Source organism: Streptopelia decaocto (assembly GCF_964273445.1).
Source record: "Streptopelia decaocto genome assembly, chromosome: 3".
NCBI classification, from domain to species: Eukaryota; Metazoa; Chordata; class Aves; order Columbiformes; family Columbidae; genus Streptopelia; species Streptopelia decaocto.
In genome coordinates, this window is record NC_138656.1 from 20,302,208 (window position 1) to 20,325,272 (window position 23,065).

Consider the following 23,065-nt stretch of genomic DNA (forward strand, 5'->3'; position numbering starts at 1 on the left):
GCCCCTCTGCTCCTCTGGACTTGCAAAGATGGGCCTTTGATGGGCCGGTGACTCTGCAGTGATGGCCCTGGGAGCATCCCAATGGTGTGTTATTTGGGCTTCTCCCTTCCATTGTCTCTCTGTGCTCCTTTGCAGGGGTGCAGAGGTGCTTTTATCGTATAATCTAATACAGGATAGTATAAAAACAATGCTAGAGCCCCTGCTGCTTGTTCAGATCTCCCATGTGTTTTTTCCTTCTGTCCCCTTAGCTGTCAGTGGGAGACGTATGCCTTGCAGCAGCTGAGAAACCATCTCTTCATTGAGGAGTAAATTTGAAACAAAGCAGCAGAGATTGGGTGGAGGTAAGAAGAATGTGTTAAGGAGAATGAGAGGACAAAGGGGAGCCTGATGTCTTTGAAAAAAATCTGTTAATCTATTGTGCTCACACATTTCTCCTATGACCCCTGGAAGCAGGGTTGCTACCAGAGATAGTGCTCTCTCCTGGTGCTAGAGCTACCATGCTGCAGCCAGCAAGCAGAAGAGCAGCACAGCCCCATCTTTCACATAACCATCTCAAGCATTGCTCTTTCGTGGCCTACAAGAAACTTGCTATTTCCCAACACCATTGTGCTTACACCCGAGACAAACCTGCAGATCACAAGTCCTGAGTGGAATTCCCTGTCTAAGTTACTCAGTGCATACTGTATTTTCAAGCTTGTGTGTTGTGCTTTGTATATTGTAACTCCTAGTGGGCTGGAATATTCTGCTTTGGCTCTGAATTCTGTGGTCTAGGTTTGGTTTTCTTGTGACTAGACATTTTCATCCTGTGTACAAAACTCCTGTAAGGCTTTTTCCTTCTGTGAAACAAATAGCACATCTCATATTTGTTGATCCTTTATGTAGTGGCAAGGAACTTGTTCAGGGAATCCACATCATCTGCTTCACAGACCCAGTGTCTGTTGTCCTTTTGTTATTCCACCTCTTCTGGTATTTTTAATGTTAAAACTTAACATAATAATTACACAAAATTGCTATTCATTTCAGCGCTATCCTCTGCTTTTCCTGTTGTTCCATTCACGTATTTGATGCTCCAGCTTGTGCTTTCCTGTTTTTAACAATGTCTTTACAGTCAAGAAAAGCAAGCTAATGAAGTATCAGCCACTTTTAAACCTTGTGTTTGCTCCCCTTCCACTTCCCCACCACGTTCTCTGCGTTCTGAGCAGCTGGCTCACACAGGAAACTTGGGCAGCATTTTCAGAGCAGTGTGAGCACATTGTCAGCACTCAACAGGTGCGTGTGTTACAATAGGAGCTGCCCCTGGAGAACTGGTGTACCTTTTACTGGTTTCAATTTACAGTTCCTTAGGGCTTTCTGTAGTCAGTGTTCTTCTCTGCAGTGGTAAACGGAAAGTTCTGCTAAGACTTGTCTTGTTCCATTTAAAGAATGGCTGGAGGTGGTATGTTGGCCAAAGGAAAAGGGCTTCTGCACTGTAAGGAGTCCTTGTGGGTAATGTAAGCAGCAAGCTCTGTGGGACATGATGTGTTTTCTCCTTGCCAAATGTGAGTGAAGCTGTTCTGGCTTTTCTGCCCTCACCAGAGAGCAGCGAAGTGTGTTCTTGCCACCTGCTCTGACGTATCCAGGAACTGGGAAGTGCACTTCTCCAGACAGGTAAATGTTCTGGGTTTCTTGCAACTGGCATGTCTCTAGGAAAGGGAGACAGTGGATAATGTTAGTTACCCCAAATTGCTCAGTAATGCAAAGGGGATTAAAAAGCATAGCAAACTTGTAAGCTGTAGTTAAAAATGGAGGAGTATGTGAATAAACTCACTTATTATCCTTACTGTTCATTGTAATTTCAAAATATGGCAATTGGGACACCAAAGTAGCACCTTAATTTCAGTAATTGGCTTCAATGTATGAGAGCAATAACTGGAATAAGCTGATACTTCAGCAGATTTAAATACTTGGATTTAAAATGCTTTATCTTGTGACAGTGCTGGATCTTGTGATTGGTGTGTTTCCAGTTCACTGAAGTCTAAGCAGAGATTGTATTGTTGGCAGGCTCTTGGACTGTCAAGGTGCTATGGGTTTGTCGCAGCAAAACAGGACGGTTAAAAACCCAAAAGTTTTTTAAAACAGTCGTTTCCCAATAAAGACTTTGACATAGCATTCTCAGCTGTCATATCACGCTGGTTATTGTATTGGGAAGGTAGAACTGGGAGCTTTGACTTTCTCCTGAGCCACATGTGGGTAGACCCTGGGAGTAAATGGTGACGTGTGGGGAGAGGGCAAAGAGTTTTGGATGAACAGAGTAGTCCCTGTATATGAGATTCTTCCTTCAGCTTCCCTTTCTCCACTTTCTGCCTGTGTCCCATGGAGGGAAAGCAGTAAGTAGGAAGCTGTTAGAGACAGCACAAAGGGTAATCTGTGCATTTGCTGTAATCTCCTAGGATCTGCGGGGAGGAGAAAGAGCTAATTGCCTTTTTTTTTTTTTTTAATTGCTTGGCTTTCTTCCTAACAGCATCACACTGGCTGATCACTCCTGTGGCTGCAAGGGAAAGGCAACTTGCTCCTCTTAGTTGGATCACGTAGGCTCTTGGCACGCTGCTGTTCTCTGGCTCATGCCTCGTGATGCACACAGCACAGTGGTGATAAGCTCTGGGTGTGCATGAGTTTGCTGCCTTCTTACAAGTAGTTATGTGTACACCAGAGGAAAATATTTGCTTCTGGTAGGAAACGAGCTTGGTCGTGATCAAAGCACTCCTGGTTTGCTTATGGAAGAGCGGAGTGAGGGAAGTGTTGCTGAGAAGGGCAGGCTGAGTGCAGTGTGTGCAAACACGGGATGTCTGCACGAGCAGCTGATGCTGTACTTCACTGACTGGCTGGCGGGATTGCTCACACAGTCTTCACTAGAGGGAAAAGTGGGCAAAAAAACAATCTCATGCATCTTTAAATGTGTTCTATGTCAGCTGAGATAAAACCTACTGAAATCAGTTAGCTTAAGCACTAGGTTGCCACAGAATATCGGTCGACATCAGGTTGGTTTGGTGCCTTAAATGTGTGTTTTCTCTTTTGCTCTTTCTGAATTTCTTCTCATTTTAACCCTGAATTTATACCTGGATTTGTGGGTAACAGCAATATGTCTGTAAAGCTTTTTTTCCTGAAATTACTTGTACCTATGGTTAACTGCTGCCTTAATTAGGTTGTGTTTTATGACACCCATTCAGTGTTTATAAAACCAGACCCTAGTTTGGTGCATTTTAAGACTTGAGTAAAAAGATAGTTAGCAATTACTCATCTTGGGTGTTTTGTAAATGGGGAGAGGTAATCAGGTTCTGTACATAGGCATCACATTTAGTGTTTTTATCTGCTGTTTGCATTTCTCAGTGAAGGATTTTTCAGCCAATTTAAACCAAGACGTAGGGATTAGGTTTATGAGTGCTTCTAGGGACATGAGGAATGTCCAGAGGGAGGGTTCAGCTATGTGACGTGTGAAATACCGGAGAGGCAGCCTGGAGGGTTTCTCTCCTGCCAAGTAGTAAACTCCACAGAGAAAAAGGGAGAGAGAATGTAAGCAAACCTGAGCAAATGCTGAGCTCTGTAGGCTGGCAATTAGTAAAGCAGAGAGGATGAATGAACCGTACTATGAAGTAGTTGGGGATTTCTATACATCTGACCTCGGGAAACCTACGCTGAAGGAAGTGGCTGTTTGGTCGTGCACTGGAAGGAGCAGCAGCAGCTCTTGGGTTTTCTTTTTTTGCCCACGTGCCTTTCTTTGCCTCTCCTTGTCATGCCTGATGGGCAGTTTGCTGGGGCACCCTCAGTGCCTGGATTACGGGCCGCCTTTCCAGCCCCCTTTTCACTTGGAGTTCTGCTCTGCCTATGAAAATTTTGGCTGCTGTGACCAGGAGAAAGACAACAGCATTGCAGCAAAATACTGGGATATCATGGATTATATTGATTCCCGGGGGCATAAACTGTGTGGAACGTATATCAAAGATATACTGTGTCAGGTAGGGCAGAAAAATCGCATCTGAATCTTATTCTTTGGGCTGACTGAGGAGTCATTTATGGCTCTGATAGCCATTTATATCTGTGTTGCTGTGAAAAGAGATGTGGTAGCAGGGGAAAAGTGGGCTGATGGAGTAATGATACCTGATCCTCACTATGCATTTTGCAAAGTGCTCTGTGGTATTTGGCAATATATAGTGACATTTATGAGCAATAATGATTAATGAAAGCATTGCCCACATTGGGTGATGATGGGAATCCTGCTGCTCTGCTAGTTTTCTCATAATGAAGAGGAGAGTTACAGATCCATATTTGTTTTCTGCTTGCAGCTACTAGGCGTTGGGTTACAAATTCTATGAGATCAAATTTGGGGCTGTTCAGCCTGGAGGAAAGGAGGCTGAGGGGGAGACTTAATTGCTCTCTGCAACTACCTGAAAGGAGGTTGTAGCATGAAGGGGGTTGGTCTCTTCTCCCAAGTAGCAAGTGATAGGATGAGAGGAGATGGCCTCAAGTTGTGCCAGGGAAGGTTCAGGTTGGATATTAGGAAAAAAATATTCACAGAAAGGGTTGTCAGGCATTGGAACAGGCTGCCCAGGGAAATGGTTGAGTCACCATCCCTGGAGGTGTTTAAAAGGTGTATAGATGAGGTTCTTAAGGACATGGTTTAGTGCTGGAGTTAGGTTATGGTTGGACTCGATGATCCTGAGGGTGTCTTCCAACTGGAATGATTCTATGATTCTATGAAAAGATATAGGAATTATTAGGTGCTCCAAATGGTGTGGTTGTTGAACACAATTTAATAGGCAGGGGTTTCACAGAGCTGCTGCAAGGTCCTGAGGCTTCAGTCAGTGCCTTTCCAGCAGTGCTGGCTGCACACTGTGCAGTGGGAAAAGGCCAAAGGAACCGCTCTTCCTGAGCTTCTCCCCCTTGTAATGTGAGGGAAAAACCAACCTGCCATTTTAGTAACTCTTAGTCATGCAAAGCTGGAGTCACTGCATGCCAAAACACAGAGCAGCCAAAAGACACACACACTCTTACTAAGAACATATACAACTCTTTTAATTAATATTTCCTTAGCACTGAAATATTATCTGTATGCCAAAATGCTTCCACACTTTTTGGATGCTGACAGGATTCTGGCGTCTCCTTGAGGGGGGGAGGGGCACTAGGGCTGAAAAGAGCAGCATCAGGGTTGGTTGTTATTTTACAGTCGATAAACCAGAAAAAGGTGTTACAGGTCCAAAAAGAACAATCAATCTTGGTGTTATGTAGATTTCTCTACATGTTGCAGGTAGGAAAAAAGACTATAAAACTGTGCCTAATGTCTCTTTGCTCATTCTGCAGGGTATATTTAATTTTGCATTTGTTGGAAGTGTATGTTACAGCAAAAAACCCCAAACCTACCCTATATATTTTCTTGTATATTTTCAAACTAATAAGTTCTTACTGTTTTCACATCTTTCTAGAATAAGGTTACTGTTAAATCTTTGGGGAGCAGCTTGTGATTGTGTTATATGTGGTGGTGTTCCTGTTCAAGTTGGTGACAACCATGGAAATAAAGTTGGGTTCTCTGGCAAATATTATTTGGCTGTTGGATTAGAGGAGGAGCAAAGATCTACCGAGGGGTTTTGCTTTAGTGATGTTGCTTTGCACGATCATATGGTTACTGATGGTCTCATGTGGAAGGGATAGAAAATGATGACATCTCCATTCTACCACCTCCACAGTATCCTGATCATTTGTAGTCACTACCTGTGAAACATTGACCTGTACTTCGTGCCACATCAAATACAAAAAGACAGATGCATATACGTGATCAGGATGTAACTGCGCAAAGTGCTATTTTCTGCTGCGTATGGCAGGACTTCAGATAAACTGCTGCCAGTAACAAGTGCTTTTATTGATATTATTTGTATGGAACTTGGAATGCAAAGATAAGACTCAGAAGGAATGCTAGACAAAATAATATTATTAGCTTTTGTCTTTTAGACAAAACAAATTTCAAGAGAGAGGCGTAGGTGTGTAATGATAAACCTGAATTGTTAGTAGCTGCTCTAATTTAGTGAAAAAAAGCATTATTTCATGTCTTTGTGGGAGATGAGAACAGTAGTGATGTGTTGTAACAAAGCAGTTCATTGAGTCAGAAGTTCCCCCAGTGCCAAAACCAGCAGACAGTAAAAAATGGGCAAGCTTTCCTGGTGTGGCAATGAGTGTTGTGCTGAGGGTTATACATAAGCAGCTGGTTTTGGTGACTCCAGCAGCCTTGCTGGTCCCGCAGAGCCCAGGTAGATGCCATGGAGTGCACCTTACCTTGGCAGTGCAGCTCTGTGTTTCTTAACAGAGAGAAGACGATTAGATGGGGATGTCTTCTGGATCATGGATTTCTTGCCATCTGCTTAAAACCAGATGTTTCTCTTGAAAACTAACAGGCTAGAGGCATCATCTAAAGCAATCCAGCTCTGCTGGTAGAGCTGCTGCAGTTTGCTCCTGGCAAGGTGTGGGTCTGTTTGCTAGCTACACTTGTAGCTTTAGAGTTTGACCTTCAGCTAAGCCATACTAGGATTTAGCTTAAAAACTGAATACAGAACTATGAAACCTGCCTTTAATGTTCTTAAGGAGGTTATGTGCAAATTACGTGGCTATAAAAATTCCCTGGCTGCAAACCTTGCTAGGAGTGCTAGAACAGCTGTTTGGCTACTGGCTGAGAAGATGTTTCTCAGAAAGCTGTTACAGGAGAGGCTTAAAAATAGGCCAATTGAACCTTGTTCAAGCTGATTGAAAGCCGTGATATTAGCATGGGATAGGAGCTAGTGCAGGGAAAGCAACACACTTTCTAATCCAGTTTGAATCTGAGGCCTGACTTGATTGCTGGTTGCGCACTCTTTTTGCAGAGAAACTATTACAAAACAGCAAAGAAGTATCGACTTGATTTTAGCAGCTTCTGCTCCTTCCATTCTAAAAGTAGTGGGATTAATGGTTGTGTTTCATGCACAGCTGAGTAAAATGAAAGGGGACAACCAAAAGTAACTGCAAGGCCGCATCTTGGGGGCTTATGTGGATGCTGAGGAATGGCCTCCATCTTGTGCGTCTGGCTGGATCTGTGTCCTGCAGGTCTTGTTTTCTGGGCAAATGCTGGGTGGGAAGCCCGAGGGCTGGAAAAGCATGGGAGCTGCTCAGGGGCTGCACTTAGGATAATTAAGACCCTTATACTGCAGACTGTTGGCAGAACAGTTGATGGAGCTCGGAGGCAGTGAGAATATGTCTTGTTTCAGAAGCGGCTGGTCTTCTCTTCTCTTTTCTCAGATTGCTGGTCTGGGAGCTGGACTCTGTTCTAAACTTACTGTGAGAAATTTAAAATATTTCAAAGACGTTAATAATTACTTCAGAAGAGACTGAGAGGAGCTTTAGACTGCGAGTGACTTGTACACAAGGGAGCAGTGAGCCAGCGGCAGCCAAACCTCGGCGGGAATGGGGGAACTTCCCAGGACTTGAAATGTGACACAGGTTGGCCTCTGCTCTCCCATACCTTGCCTTGGTGACACTTCATCAGGCTGTCACCTTTTCTGGTCTCCTGGTCACTTGAGATCAGCACCGTATTTTGTGAAAACTGTGTTAGAACTAGAAACTCAACATATTTGGGGGTGTGCAAATGTATACTGGCAAAAGTGGAGGAGGTGAGTGATGGTTAATGGACTTCATAAGTGTTATTGAATGCCTGCAGCAAAGCTGCTCTCCTTCCAGCAGGGAAAATAGTAAAGCTTTGGCTTTTGGGGATGGCACTTGGCCTGGTGGCCACCTTCCTTCTTCTGGGAAGGCCTTAAACATGGGAAAAATGGAGTTGTTTTTCCATCTGGGGCTGGGCTCAGGCTGCAAGGACATCCTGGGGGACTTCTGACCTGGGAAGAGGAGAGAGGTTCCTTACAGGTGTGAGGTGAAAGCAACAGAAACCACTTTGTTCTATGCAGCTTCATAATCAAACGGCAGCAATGAAAAGTGAGAAACTTACTACACCATCCAAGAGTTGAAAACACTTTGCTATTAATACCTGAAAGATCTTAGTATGGCCAAAAGCCCTCGGGTTCTTCTGTGAGTGAAGGAAAGAGTTTGCTGTGCTAAGTTTGGAATGAGGGTCTGTAGCCTTCCCATTAAATATCCTGCAAAGGCTGCTACTGGCAACAACAACAAGAAGTCAACACTTGTATAGCTGCCTCAGGTTTGTTTAGTGAATTTCGTTTAATGAAGCAAACATGTTTAATAAGGCAGAAAAAATACTAATGTAGTAGTTTGTCATTCTTTGACTGCCGATGCACTCAGCTTCCCACAATAAAACCCCTTCCCAATAAAAACTATGGATAGACTGTTTCAGGCTGCTGGTGTGAAAAGCAGTAAAGCCGTATTTCTGCAGAATTTAGCTTCTGTTTTAACTTCTGCAATTTTGTGATGATTAAAATAGAGGTGGGATTTTAATGGAAATATTTTACAGAAGTCCTGGCCCAGGATTTTTGCAAGATGAAGAATTTAAATTTAGGTAGAAATTCAAACACACTGCCTGATTTTCATTGTTTAACCAAGATTTTGCACTGCTAAAAACTTCATTATATTTGAAGTGATGAAATTTTACATGCAAAACACTTGAAAATGTTGCTTGAAGATTTTTTTTTTCCTGAAGATCACATAGAGAGTCAATGGTTGCTCTATGAGTTGCATAAGATGATACTTATTTGAAACAGTTTTAAATCTCAACTATAATCTGCTTCAGGGATACTACGCATGCAAGAACATGATCGAAGTTGTACAGCATCAGACCAAAGAGTACCTCAGCCTGTACATTTAACCAATGTACATCTTTAGCACCTATAGTTTCTTCTGGCAGAATTTCACCTCGTTTGTTTTTTTAATCTGCTCCTGCTAGCTTTATCTGATGCTCCCTCATTTTTTCTTTTGGTGAAAAGTGAGTCCCATCCATGCTAGTGTACAATCTAGCAGGGGAAATGAAGAGGAAGAAAAAAAAAGCAAAGGTAAAACTAAATTGCAAGAAGAAATTGCCTGCCACTTCCTTAAAACCCCTGTAGTGAAGAATCCACAGCCTCCATAGATGTGCTTCTGTTGGCAATAATTTAGGTGCAGCTGATTGTGCTTTAGTAAAGAAAACTACTACTGACTTCTAAATCCTCTTTGGCCGTATTCTGAGTGACTTTCTACTACTCCACTTCAAAGATGTCTCATTATGTTCTCTGCCTTTACTAATTTCTCATTTGATTAACCGGCTTGCTTCAATTAAGTGTCTTAGCCTCTCCTGGATGTGTGTACACAGACAGATATTGAGTTTATTCCACTTTCTAGGAATGTTCTCCATATGCTGCACATCTCTATGACGCAGAAAACCCTCGAACACCTCTGAGAAACCTCCCAGGACTTTGTTTTGACTACTGCTCCGAGTTTCACTTCAACTGCCGCTCTGCCATCAGCCTGCTGACAAGTGATAAGCAGCTCCAAGAATGCTGCGAGACGAACAAGACGCGCTTTTGCAACCTCCTTCACCTGCACGACGAGGACTACTGCTTCCCCAACGTGCTGAAGAACACAGTCCTCAACCGCAACCTGGGCTCGGTGGTGGAGGACCGCAGAGGCTGCCTCCAGCTCTGTCTGACCGAGGTCGCCAACGGCCTGAGGAACCCGGTGCTCATGGTGCACGCTAATGACCAAACCCACCGCATGTTTGTGGCTGAGCAGGTGGGCGTCATCTGGGTCTACCTACCTGACGGCAGCCGGCTGGAGGAGCCCTTTCTGGATATTAAAAGTATAGTGCTGGCTACACCGTGGGTAGGGGATGAGAGAGGCTTTCTGGGGATGGCTTTCCACCCCAAGTACAAGTACAACGGGAAATTTTATATCTATTACTCATACATGGGTAAGAACAGAGTGGAGAAGATCAGGATCAGTGAACTGAAGGTTTTGGCATCTGATGTCAACAAAGCCGATCCACTCTCAGAAAGGTAAAGTTCATGTCAAATGCTATTGTATGCCATGATGAGAAATTATTTTTCTTTGTCCCTGTCCTTTGCCCTTGCAGAACCGGCACGTTCCCAGTCACCCTGGTTCAGGTGTGTGACTGGCCTGCTATGAAGCTACCAGAGACAGGTCGGCTCAAGGTCACACAGCAAACTAGAAACCAAACTGAAAAGAGGACCCAAGATCTAGGCTTCCAGGTTGTCTTCTCTTGCTATCTTGTACTCTTACCTTCTAAAGAGCAATAAGAGCCTTAAGCCTGTTGTGGAATTAACATCTGCTCTAAAAGTGTTTTGTACTGTAGAACAGGGATGCTTCACTGCAGTACTATATGTTCATTTGATCTGATGTGTGCCTCTGTCAGGTCTCCCTGCCAAGCAAAAAAGCTAATTCTCAGTTATGGAGAGGAAATTGTTAAGAATGGACTTATTTTCTCTGGAGTTTCACAATCACTGTAAGATGCTTCTGAAGCCCTCAAGTTCATCAGCTGCTTCTCATATAAGAAAGCAGAACCCACCTGTCACAATCGGAGCTTAAAGGGCAACAAGTGTTCCCTGCAGAAGAACACTTTATGTTCCTGTAGTCACATTTTCAGATCATAGAATAGCTTGGGTTGAAAGGAACCTTCAGAGGTCATCTAGTCCAACCCCTGCAATGAGTAGGGACATCTTCAACCAGATCAGGTTGCTCAGAGCCCCGCCCAGCCTGGCCTGGAATGTCTCCAGGGATGGGGCATCAACCATGTCTCCAGACAACCTGGGTCAGTGTTTTCCACTCCTGTAGAAAATTGGGAACCATGTTTCTTCATGGGCTGCCGCACTGAAAGGAGCTTTGCTGTCTGACGGGCCACCAGCCTCTTGCTGGAGGCTCAACACTGTTGCAACTCAGCACTGTATTTGACAAAGCTGACAGGTCTGTACAGCTGGACATCTTGTTTTATTCTGTAGAAATGGTGCAATGTTTCTGCAGCCCACCTGAATGATCAGTCCTTTCCAGTAGCTACATCTGGAACTATTTCTCTATCTCTCCTTTTTTTTTTTTTTTTTTAGGAATCTTTTGGAGCTTGAAGAACCAGCTGCAAATCATAACGGTGGGCAGCTGCTCTTTGGTGTGGATGGCTACATGTATCTGTTCACAGGGGATGGAGGGAAAGCTGGAGACCCTTTTGGAAAATTTGGGAATGCTCAGAACAAGTAAGTAGGAGAGCAGTTGAAAACCTTGAGCTTGTCCACCGAGACACAGGGTTTGGAAATGAGACAATGTGGAAGAATAAAATAAGACTGTTTCCCAAAAGTGCTTGTGCATCTGCAAGTCTGTCCAATGCAGCCGTTCAAAAAGTTAAATTTAACATTTTGAAAGCTGAGGGAACCCAATTTGTTGAGAGGGGGAGAAGCCTTCTGTGAGTTAAATAGGTTGCAAGACATACCAGGGGTTCGTTTATCTCTTTTGGACAGAAAATTTTTCCTTTGGAAAGGGAGAAGAGGGAGAGAAGCGTTCATTTTCAGTTGGCTCTCATGCTGGGATTTGTCTTTTTCTGTCGTTCTCTTTAGGAGTGCTTTATTGGGGAAAGTCTTGAGGATTGACGTGGATGGAAAAAGCCCCGATGGAAAGCCTTATCGCATTCCTCCTGATAATCCCTTTGTGCCTGATCCCCAGGCCCGTCCTGAGGTTTATGCTTTTGGGGTCAGGAATATGTGGCGCTGTGCGGTTGACAGGGGGGACCCTGTCACGAAAAAGGGAAGAGGGAGGATATTCTGTGGGGACGTTGGGCAGAACAGGTTTGAAGAAATCGACATCATCGTTAAAGGAGGAAACTACGGCTGGAGAGCAAAGGAGGGATTTGAATGCTATGACACAAAGCTTTGCCACAATTCTTCTTTGGGTAAGGAAGAAGTTTCTTACAGAAGATGATTATACATGTGTATTTACTGGATTATAGCTGAATTTTTCTGGTGTTAAATGGAAATGGTTTACTTCTTAAGAGCAGAAATTCCTTCTCCCCAGCCCTGCAGTGTTGGTATGAAATGATGCCCTGCTTATTCAGGGAATTCCCTGTCACATACAGCACTGGACAAGGGGTTCAGGGTCAAAGCCTGTACTTTTTGCAGACAAAATTTTCCCAGTGAAGTGAGGAAGGCGATGGCTTGGTTCAAGTAGAAAAGCAATATTGTGTTTTCTTGAGAAGCCCTGAGCCACAGCTGTGGCTAAGGAGATGGGGCCAGGCTGATGCTGAGGCCCTGAAAAAAGTGCTGTGGAAGAGGCAGCATGTTGTAGCAAGGACAGTGCTGCAGGACAACACCCAAAAGCTGTGCTCTGAGTCTGGCTGTGGGTGGGATGCTGTCCTGGTTTCAGCTGGGATAGACTTAATTTTCTTCCTAGTAGCTGGTGTAGTGCTGTGTTTTGGCTTTTAGAATAAGAATAATGTTGATAACACATTGATGTTTTAGTTGTTTTTAAGCAGTGAAGGACTTTTCAGCTTCTTATGCCGTGCCAGGTGTGCAAGGAGCTGGGAGGGGGCTGAGTCAGGACAGCTGACCCACACTGGCCAAAGGAATATTCCACACCACATGACATCATGCTCAGTATATATATTGGGGCAAGCTAGCCCAGGGGAACCACTGCTTAGGGATGGGCTGAGCTTTGACCACCGCGTGGTGAGCAATAGCATTGTGCATCACTTGCTTTATATATTCTTTTGTTATTGTTGTTGTTATTATTAATTATTTTCCCTTTCTGTTCTTTTGAACTGTCTTTATCATAAGCCACGAGGGGAGGGTGAGTGGATGACTGTGTGTGGTGTTTGGCTGCCTGCCAGGTTAAACCACAACAGATGGACAAACCCACTTGCTCCCTTAAAAAAAGTGTAGATATTGGTGGTGTTCGTAAAGCGCTTTTGAAAGTATGGTAGAAAAACTGGGTATTATTATAATGTTCCTTATGCTGTTGGAAGAAAGCAACTGGTCTCAAACTCATGCAGTTTTTTCTGAAACCTTTGTAGCAGTGGGCAAGTTTAGAGTGTGTGTTATCAAAATTTGTCCTCTGCTATGCTGGTATTGATGTGGCCCTCAAGTTTGTTTGGGGTTTGTTTGTTTGTTGTTTGCTTGTTTTTTAATGTCCCATTCCTCAATTGACCAAAAAAACCCTGAAATATATTTTGCTGTTAATTTTTTTTTAATGAATTGCATTTGTGGTCTTTATCCTTGTCATTAGAGACAAGCTACTTGATCCAGGGGAAAAAAAGGTGAGGACAAGACTAAAATTTTGTGGGATCTGATATTCAACCCAAAAAAGGGATGACTTCAATTTTAACACTGCTAGAGGCAAAGCCTTTATTTTATAAGCCTCGTGACATAAAATGGAGGTAGCATACTTATGCATGTTCTGTGCTGCGAATGTTAGCAAACCTATTAAGGTGTTAACTTGGAATTGCTTGATCTTATTCCCTTCTCTAAAAATACTGGAATTTGTAGGCACAATCCCTGCTAAAATGGCTGGTGCAATCACAAACCTGTTAGTACTTCCTGCAGGCTGATACCTTTCTGCATTGCTTGCTTGATGCAAAGAATCTTGGTCCTGTGTGTTATTGAAGCTCATTGTGACTAAACCTTGATGAGCGATGGTAAAATGGACTGAAGTAATTTCACCATCCCTAAAATGCCATAAAAGTAGTAGTTGGATTATATTATTTTGCCAACCATATTGTCGTGCATGTCTATTTAAAAGGTGTTGAGACTCCTATATTTGGAGTATATAAGGTCCTTTTTCCTCTGAGAGTGTTTTGCCCCTACACCTCATGTACCAGTTCAGGATTACACACGTAAAGTTTAACATATGCACACACTGAGCAAATATGTAACTAACCTGTAAAATGCATATGTGGATATTTCCTTGGCCAAACTAGAATCAATGACCTTTAAGAGACCCTAATTTCTCTGAAGTGAAGGGCTCCGATCTAACATGCCTGGTTTTCAGAGTCATAATTAATGTAGTTTTTGTAAACAGTCAATCCTAATATGTAGGTAAGGAGCACTTCAGGGTTGAAAATCTGGTAAAAGCAACTAGTGACCTTTTTAACCTCTGAGAGGCAAAAGTAACGCTTGGGATATTTTGCTCTATTCATCAGTTGCTAATACATGAGTGTAAAGGTCTCTGCTTTTACATAGAGAGCTCCTTAAAGTCCCTGGGTCTGTTCTGTCCTAAATTACTGACTTCCAACTGAAATGTAACTATTCTGTTTGTTCAGCTGTACTGGTCCTTCTAGACATTTTTGTGCCATCGGTGTCATTGGCCAATCACTTTTTGCTGTTTTCTGGATGTAAATTTTCTTGCTTCTTATGCTTCTGTATTTCACAGATGACGTTCTTCCAATATTTGCATATGGCCGCAACGTGGGGAAGTCAGTCACTGGAGGTTACGTGTACAGAGGATGTGAATCACCCAACTTGAATGGCCTTTATATTTTTGGTGATTTCATGAACGGGTGAGACTAATTGTTTTCCCTGTAGCGTCCATTCTGTACCACATTTGCCTTATCTGGGCAAATAAGCATATCAGAGCATCCTGAAACATTTTGAGCTGGAGCAAATGAGAATCCCAGCTAAGTTTCTGTATTAGATCAAGTGCTCTGTTTGACTATTATAACAACATTTTTCTTGGAATCTAAACTTCTTCCAATATAGAGTTCTTAGGACAGATTTGCTTTTGTTCAGGTCTGTTTTTCCAGAAGACAACCATTAAAGCCAGTCAACAGTCAGGGTCCTCACTGAATTTTGGTTTTTTTTTTTTAGTAGAGCATAATTTTGACAGGAACTGATCTTGACAATGGAAAAATAAAACACAAGGTTTTATTTTTCATCTAGTCGACTTATGGCTTTACAGGAAGATGAGAAGACAAATAAGTGGAGGAAGCAAGATATCTGCATTGGCAGCAGAAAAGCTTGTGCTTTCCCTGGGATGATCAGTTCTTACAGCAAATTCATCATCTCATTTGCTGAGGATGAAGCAGGTAAGTACCGTGCTAGTCATACCTTTATTGGTAACCGTGCTGTCAGTTCTGTATTGCAGGGCAAATATGTTAAATGATGTTGTTCCTCACATGTTACTGGAGAGTAGGTGCTGCAAAACAGGTTTGTGGCTATCTCAGTGTGGCAGGTCGCATTGATACGTAGTTCAGAGAGGTGTCCTGCCCTGTGGGGCTGTTGCAGATCATCAGTTTGGTGTAGAGCTCAGGAGACAGATCCTTGTGTGAACTTACAGTCTGAATGCTCCAGATTCTCTGAGGAGTTTGAACTCCTGTTTGTTTCAGCCGTTTCTTGTCATTTTGTTGTTGTTTGCTTATGCTGTTTCATTAATGAAAAGACTATATCAATGCAGTTTGTCTTTCACTGTAACAGCTCGTCCTCACTGGAGTTTATAGAGCTTACCTGAATTTCTCCCACTTCATTAGTATAAATTCCTCAATCTCATTCACAGCAACAGCACTTCACACTGTGGATTATATACCAAGGCTTTATTTGGGGATGAGGAAACCCACTTATTTTAAAATTTAGTGGAATTATCTGAGTGCATAGGGTTATGGCTATGGTCATGATGACCAGATCTCTCACCAAGGTGAAAGTACCAATCCATAGTTTGTTCACCTTTGTACAGTCTCCTGACAGAGAGCTATGTAATACATAAAGTGGCTGCAAGAGTTTTGAGAACACAATATGTACCTCAGTGAGTTGTGATACTTTGCGATTCAACAGAATCATAGAATCATAGGATGTCCTGAGTTGGAAGGGACCCACAAGGATAATCGAGCCCAACTTGTGTCCCTGCATATGACAACCCCACAGTTCACACCATGTGTCTGAGGGTATTGTCCAGTCTCTTCTTGAACACTGTCAGGCTTGGGGCCGTGACACCTCCCTGGGGAGCCTGTTCCAGTGCTCCAGCACCCTCTGGGTGAAGAACCTTTTCCTGATGTCCAACCTAAACCTCTCCTGGCACAGAAAAGAGATTCGCTTGTAATGGAAAGATCCTAGGTTATCTGGCTAGCATATTATGTCAAAGGCGTAGGGAGACACAGGCTTTGCTGTGAAATATGTATGATTTTTAACTGTTCTAACAACACGTGGAGTGAGTGGATGTTACATGTCTCTTCTACTGCTTGTTCTTTTAGAAACCAAGATGATGTTGTCATGTGATTTGAAATTTTGCCTTCTTTGCAAGAAGGCTACTATAATTTGTCTGGATATTGTTCTAGTGGGTGCTGAAGGGAAGGCATGAGGAGTAGTTGCTCTCCTCAGCAACCGTACAGGAATATATAGCCTCTGACTTCCATGGACTAGCCAATTTAGCTCTTGTTGGATTTTTTTTGTACAGCTATGAGATGGCTAAATATTTGTTGTGCAGTTTTCCCCTCTATTTGTAGCTTTTGGCTGCTTCTTTGGTACAAATAAGTTTTAAACAAAATATATATATTTATACAGAGGAAAGTAACCTTTTGGAGGGCTCCTGACATGAGGTAATGAAGGTTCTTCTCAGGCCTGGTGCTCAATTGAGGGCTGCTGGCTCTGCGGGGAACCTTGCTGCACCCAGGACGTCACTTGGGAGTCCACCTGCACAATCCAGGGTGAGACCAAACCCACTCCTTGGAGATAACACACGACTGAGGAAGTGACTGAAGGGGTTTTCTTTTCTGACTGTGTGAATTAGAGAAGACACAGGAAAGAGAGGGAAATGGAGAACTAGGATTCAGCTTGGGCACTTGCATCTGACACTGTATTTTTTTTTTCACTTCCATTTAGGTGAGCTCTATTTCATGTCTACTTCTTATCCCAGTGCCTATGCACCACATGGATCACTCTACAAGTTTATTGATCCTGCAAGGTTAGTAGTTAAAGATGTTTTTCCATGCCAAATTCTTCTATAATCACCATACACTCTTTGGCTATCACAGTAGAAAGAATGCTAATTACTACTGATATAGAATCTTGCTGACATCCATATCAAGTCCTTGGGTTTTGTTCACCCACTGTACATCTGATGCAACTTTAATCAGTTTTAGTGTATTTATTAGTTCCACATTGTATCTGTGCATCAAGAAATAGGTAGAGCTCAGATACCTTAAATGTCTGGGACAGTAAGGATCAAAATGTCTCCTTGGTTGTATATCTGAAGTATATGGCACGGTGGTATTTTAAAATGACAGGCCAAAATCATTCGGGGTCATGACATCAAATATGTGCGATGCACTTTCATATAATTAAATTAATCGCGGTGCACAGTTTAGTTTTCTTAGCAAAGAGTGGAACCTGGTGGTTCACGCAGCATTCAAATAATAATTGGAGCCTGAACGTGGCTTTTTCCAAGCAAAATGTTTTTTCCCTATTAAGCAGTTATCCCTGCTAAAGTCTGTTTTTACAATAATAAGCATGCTTATGTAATTTTTTCCCCTCTCAAGCTTTTGGATCTTGCTAAAAAGCATTAAATGAGTTTCAAATCACCCTGTAAAGTAGAAACAGTAAATATGTGTCTGTGCTGTTGCCGAGATCTTGGACACTAGCAAAATGAAGAAAACAAGTTATGTTTTCTTAGGAAGTTAAATCCAAAGCTGAAGATAGTTAACTCAAGCTCTGTACCAAGGTGATGGGAACAGGAACTTGAGTCTTTTACTTACTGCAACTATTTGAGGCTCCTGCCTTGAACAGCTTATTGTCTGCCAGGAAGCCTTTGAACTGCATTAACTGATGAAAATGTAACATTTTCAACTAAAACCAAAAAATTGTGACCTGGTATAGCCATTGGGAACTTGAGCTTGCTCTATTTCGCAAAAGAAGCCCTGCAGTCCCTATGCCACTCCTTAATGCACCAGGCAGACTATCGGGATGATAAATCCTCTTGCCCGCTGCCAAGGGAGAAATGCAGCTTTCTGTCTCACCAGCAGCCTGCGGGAGCCTTTCCAGGGGCTGCCCGCCCCGGAACGGCTGTGCAGCGATGCCCCGTGTCACAAGGACTGCACGGGGGACAGCGAGACCCTGCCAGGAACATGATGGTTTCTCTGTTCGGAAGGGCTTTCTGGGAAGAAGCCAGCTCTTCCCTGTGCTTTTGGAGCTTCATATCCATCAGCTCTGGAGCAGGAGCAGGCACTTATTCCCTTGGCTTTTTGGAGCTCACTCTTGTATTTTCTGGCTCCCCTTGTTTATCTTGGCTCAGATGCTGCTCTGCTCAGCTTTGCCCTTGTCTGTTGCTTTGCAAGCTTGTCCAGGGTGTGCAATGCACTGACTGCTCTAGATCCTGGGCTGTGTACCCTGGCTTGATGCTAACACCAGCAGAGATTTTTGCATTCTCCTTTGCAATTTAGTGCTATTTATAGGATTCCTCTACTTCCATCCTGCTGTGGATGGTGGCTGGGATAACTGGTTCCTCTGATGGTGCTGGTGAGGCCCTACCTTGAACCCTGTGTTCAGTTTTGGGTCCCTCATCATAAGAAGGACATTAAAATACTAGAGAGAGTGCAGAGGAGGATGATGAGGCTGGTGAGGGGTCTGGAGCACAAGTCTGATGAGAAGCGGCTGAGGGAACTGGGGCTGTTCAGCCTGGAGAAAAGGAGGCTGAGGGGAGACCTTATCACTGTCTACAACTACCTGAAAGGAGGTTGTAGCATGGAGGGTGCTGGTCTCTTCTCCTGAGTAGCAACTGATAGCATGAGATAAAATGTCCTCAAGTTGCACCAGGGAAGTTCAGACTGGAGATTAGGAAACACTGATTCGTGGAAGGGGTTGTCAGGCACTGGAACAGGCTGCTCAGGGAAGTGGTTGAGTCACCATGCCTGGAGGTGTTTAGAAGACCTATAGATGAGGTTCTCAGGGACATGGTTTAGTGCCAGAGTTAGGTTATGGTTGGCCTCAATGATCCTGAGGGTCTCTTCCAACCAAAATGATTCTATGATGGGTGCAGTCCCAGTCTGGCCAGCCCAGGCACTCCCTGTCCACACTTTGAGGGCAGCAAGCTGCACGGACATCTGCCCTGAAACACTGGCAGGGCCACTGCCCTCTACCTAAGGGTGACTCAGACTTCTGTAGGAACCTCCTAGGAACATGGATGGCAGCAGTGCCCTGTGTCCTCACTTCAGCTGGCTGCTCCAGCAGTGCTCTCAGGGACAGCAGAGGGGCTGGTGTGCCTCTGCCTGGATTGGCACCAAATCCCCTCAGGCAGGACCGCAGGGAAGAGGTGTTAGAAGGTGCTTTAAAAGTTGGAGAGAGAAAACAGACAACCAAACCAAAAGCACTGCCGACAACGCTGCTTTAGTCACCCTTTTTTTCATTAATTGGAATGGTGCAGAGGAAGCGCTTGGCTGTTGCCCATGGCTGAAGGAGAATGGTAATCACAAGAAAATGTGATGCCTTAGGTCACGCTTTGCATTGCTCTGTGCTGTCAAGTGTGCCAAATTGCAAGAGCCAGTTCTTATTTGTCCTACAGCAGTTCCCTCAGGGAACAGAAAACACAGGTCTGTCGCTCTTCTTTGTAACCTCTTCCTGTCACTTGATGCGTGACAGCTTTACCTCGGGGAAAATGTGCTCTTTTTTTGGGGTGCTTTTGTACTGTGAGAAGTTGCCAGGGAACAGCAGGAGAGGAACACAGATATATTTTCTTTGCAGCTTTTGCTTCATCCCCTCTTCCCCGGTCCTTTCCTTTCTCATGCCTCTTGCTGCAGCACCGTGTTGTGTTTGAAGCGGCACCTTTGAAGGTCCTGACAACTTTTGTGGGGCTGTGTGAGAATATTTTTCTGCATGCACAGAGACCCTTGTGCTGCACCATGAGTGAGGAGAAAGCCCTGTCACTGACAAGATTCATGTGTGTGAATGAGACTACTCCAAGGTGGGAGCCAGTATTGGTGAGGACAACTCAAAGTGATTAATAGTCTGAAGTCCAACCAATGCGTCCACTTCTCAAAACTGCATTGTGCTGTGCATCCAGCAGCAGGATGCGTAGCTGAAGACACTGATGCAGCACCCTTGGATTCAGTGGTGGGCTACAGAGATGTGCAAGCTGGCTAGCATCCCCCACATAAACAAACCAGCTATCTGTGTTGGATAAAGGCAGTCCAGGCTGCCTGGTGGCAAAAAGTTGACCAGAAAGGTGGTATCATGGAAGAGCAGCTGCAGCTTTCCAGCTGTCATTGCTATTCAGACAGGGATTTTATAGCTGCACCCTGAGTTAGACTCTTAAATTCTACCCGCGTTGCACTCCAGGTGCCCCAAGTGCTTTCACGCCTGTTCCAGCAGAGGCAAATGACAAGGGGGGATTGATGTGTGCCTCTGGAATGAATAAATAAACTTCCCTAACAGTCTCTCAGATATCTTCATATGGTTTTCTATTTTTCAAGGAGAGCTCCACCAGGGAAGTGTAAATACAAGCCTGTTCCAGTGAAAACAAACAGTAAACGGATACCATTTGTTCCACGTGCAAGTAAGTTGTTAGGCTTTAATTTTTGCTGATAAGCAAAACATATAATGATCTTACAGGCATGTGACTAAAACTAAAGCACTGAGCAGGAGCAGTCTTGAAGTTAGGTTATCACATTTAATATGTGTGCTTCTGTCAACTACCAGATGCCTTGCCTTTTCTTAATCTCAGTCTCTGATTTTTTTCTTCTAAGTGTTGCCAAGTAATAGTGTAAATGGGCATCGTAAGGGAACTGATGGATTTGACTGAGGCATTGGATTTGGTCTGGGAAGTTCTGAGCTCCTGTCCCTGGCTCTGGGACAAGCTCCTTGAGTCAATCCCTTCTCTGCAAATCTGGGGGAGTCAATCTTTGTCATGGCCTTTTTCTGTTTCACATCCCATGCAACCAGGGAAGGGGTTAAATCTTATTATTGAGTAGAAACAGTGTTTAGCAAGTTGAGTTTGTCTGGGATTTCCAGGTACTAGTGTGATGTGAAAAATTCAAACTGTTAAGTCTGACAAAGAAGTGTGCAAGGTTTCCTCATATTGTCTAGACTTGTCTTCCTTAAATATACATTCATCATATCTAAAATTAAACAAATTTTATTTCCAAGAAATACACATCTCTTTTGATGGAAGACAAGATGTTTATATAGTGCAGGGGTATCAAAATCATTTTCACTGGGGCCGAATGGAATTTTAGGACTCTATAAATGTTGGAGTAGTTACATTTACAGAGTCCTAAAATTCCATTCAGCCCTTTGAAGGCAACTGCGAGGCTGATGTGCCCCCCTGTGAAAATGAGTTGGACACCCCCGATATAGTGTGTATTTCTTTGAAATGTCAGTGATTTTTTTTTCTTAACTGTAGCTCTAGTAAGGGTTTATATCAGTCGTATATCTGAATTAGCCTTTTGCCCTAAGGCAGAGATACTGAACTATGTTAATTACTTTCCTCAGAGACTGTCCTTGAGCTGCTTAATGAACCTTCAACAACCAAGCCTCTGAAAAAGTCTATTCCCACTGCATCCATCCCAACAGTTTCTTCTAAGAAAGCTAAAAAGACCCCATCCACCAAAATAAAAGCACCAACAGTGAAACCAGCTCCATCTGGTAAAAAGAGACAGAAAATCAAAGCTGAGGCTAAACCTCACAAGCCAAAGCAGAAAGTTGCACACGTTTCTAGAACTACACCAGCACCACCTTTGCAAAAAAAGAAGAGCTCCCACCTAACGAGAACCAAGAAGCTTCTTCCAAAGAAAGCAGCACCAGCTAAGGAAAAACTGGAGAAAAGGAGGAGGGACAGTAGATTAAGAAGCGGCTTTCGAAGCTGAGTTATGTCCCAGAAAATAAGATGGTGAAAGAAACGTTTTGGATAGCGACCAAATAAAAGAGAATCAGTTGACTTGTTATGCCAGCTCTCCCAGGTGCGTCTCCATTAATGCCAAAGTTAGCAGTCTCTATATATGTTCTATTAGACTTCAACAGCACCAGCCTCCTAACATTAACTTTCTTTGCAAATCCTGCTGTGACATCCTTCTCTGACACAGGTAGTTATGAGAGTCTCTGATGGACATTGACTGGTAAGATTTGGCTGTGTATGACTGCCTAATAAATCCAAGTGCCTCCAACTTTCAGGACTTTTATCTTTTATCCAAGTGGGGCATTAACAAAACTTGAGTGTTCTTTTCCACAGATGGTGAGGGGACTGGAGCATCTTTCTCATGAGGACAGGCTGAGAGAGCTGGGTCTGTTCAGCCTGGAGAAGAGAAGGCTCCAGGGAGACCTTATTGTGGCCTTTCAGTACTTTAAAAGGAGCCTGTAAGATAGATGGGGACAGACTTTTTAGCAGGGCCTGTTGTGTTAGGACAAGGTTTTAAACTAAAGGGGGGGAGATTGAGGCTAGACATGAGGAAGAAATGTTTTACAATGAGGGTGGTGAAACAGTGGCCCAGGTTGCCCAGAGAGGTGGTAGATGCCCCATCCCTGGAGACATTCCAGGCCAGGTTGGACGGGGCTCTGAGCAACCTGATCTGGGTGAAGATGTCCCTGCTCATTGCAGGGGCTTGGATTGGATGAGCTTTGAAGGTCCCTTCCAAACCAAACTATTCCGTGATTCTATGATTAATATCTCAAGAGGATGGGACCAGACTCCTTTCAGTGGTGCCCAATGATAGGATGAGAGGCAACAGGCTGGAACAAGCTGCCCAGAGAGGTTGTGGAGTCTCCTTCTCTGGAGACATTCAAAACCCACCTCAATATGATACTGTACCTCCTGCTCTGGGTGAACCTGCTTTAGCAGGTGGGTTGGACTTGATTATCTTCAGGGGTCCCTTCCAACCCCAAGCAGTCTGTGATTGATTTGCGTTGCAGAGCCAGGGTCTGGCTCAGGCTCCCCCCCTTGCCCAAAGCGGGAGGAGGCGAAGCAAATTACATCATTTTGCAGTTTCCACGTTGCGTTGTCTCCTACCGCCACCCTGCGGGACACAAAGAACTGCACCCTCCTGCTTCCGGCCGGCGGGGAAAGACCCACCCAGCGCGGGTGACCGCCGGCTCCCCCCTACCGCGCCTGCGGAGCGAAACTCCCCGCTTGCTCAGGGGGAGGGAAAACCAAAAAATTAGGCGAAAAGCTGCCA

At 43.9% G+C, this 23,065-nt stretch overlaps 1 protein-coding gene across 1 annotated transcript; it reads left to right on the plus strand.

Moving 5' to 3' along the window:
• Positions 1-2,957: 2,957 nt before the first annotated feature.
• Positions 2,958-22,052, plus strand: HHIPL2 (HHIP like 2; the record flags this gene model as incomplete). Its single annotated transcript, XM_082048120.1, has 9 exons — positions 2,958-3,017; positions 9,334-9,986; positions 11,049-11,192; positions 11,550-11,881; positions 14,353-14,479; positions 14,859-15,004; positions 16,791-16,872; positions 20,372-20,454; positions 21,390-22,052. Coding segments are annotated over 9 exons (2,001 nt in total), but the record flags the coding sequence as incomplete, so codon positions are not given.
• Positions 22,053-23,065: the final 1,013 nt, after the last annotated feature.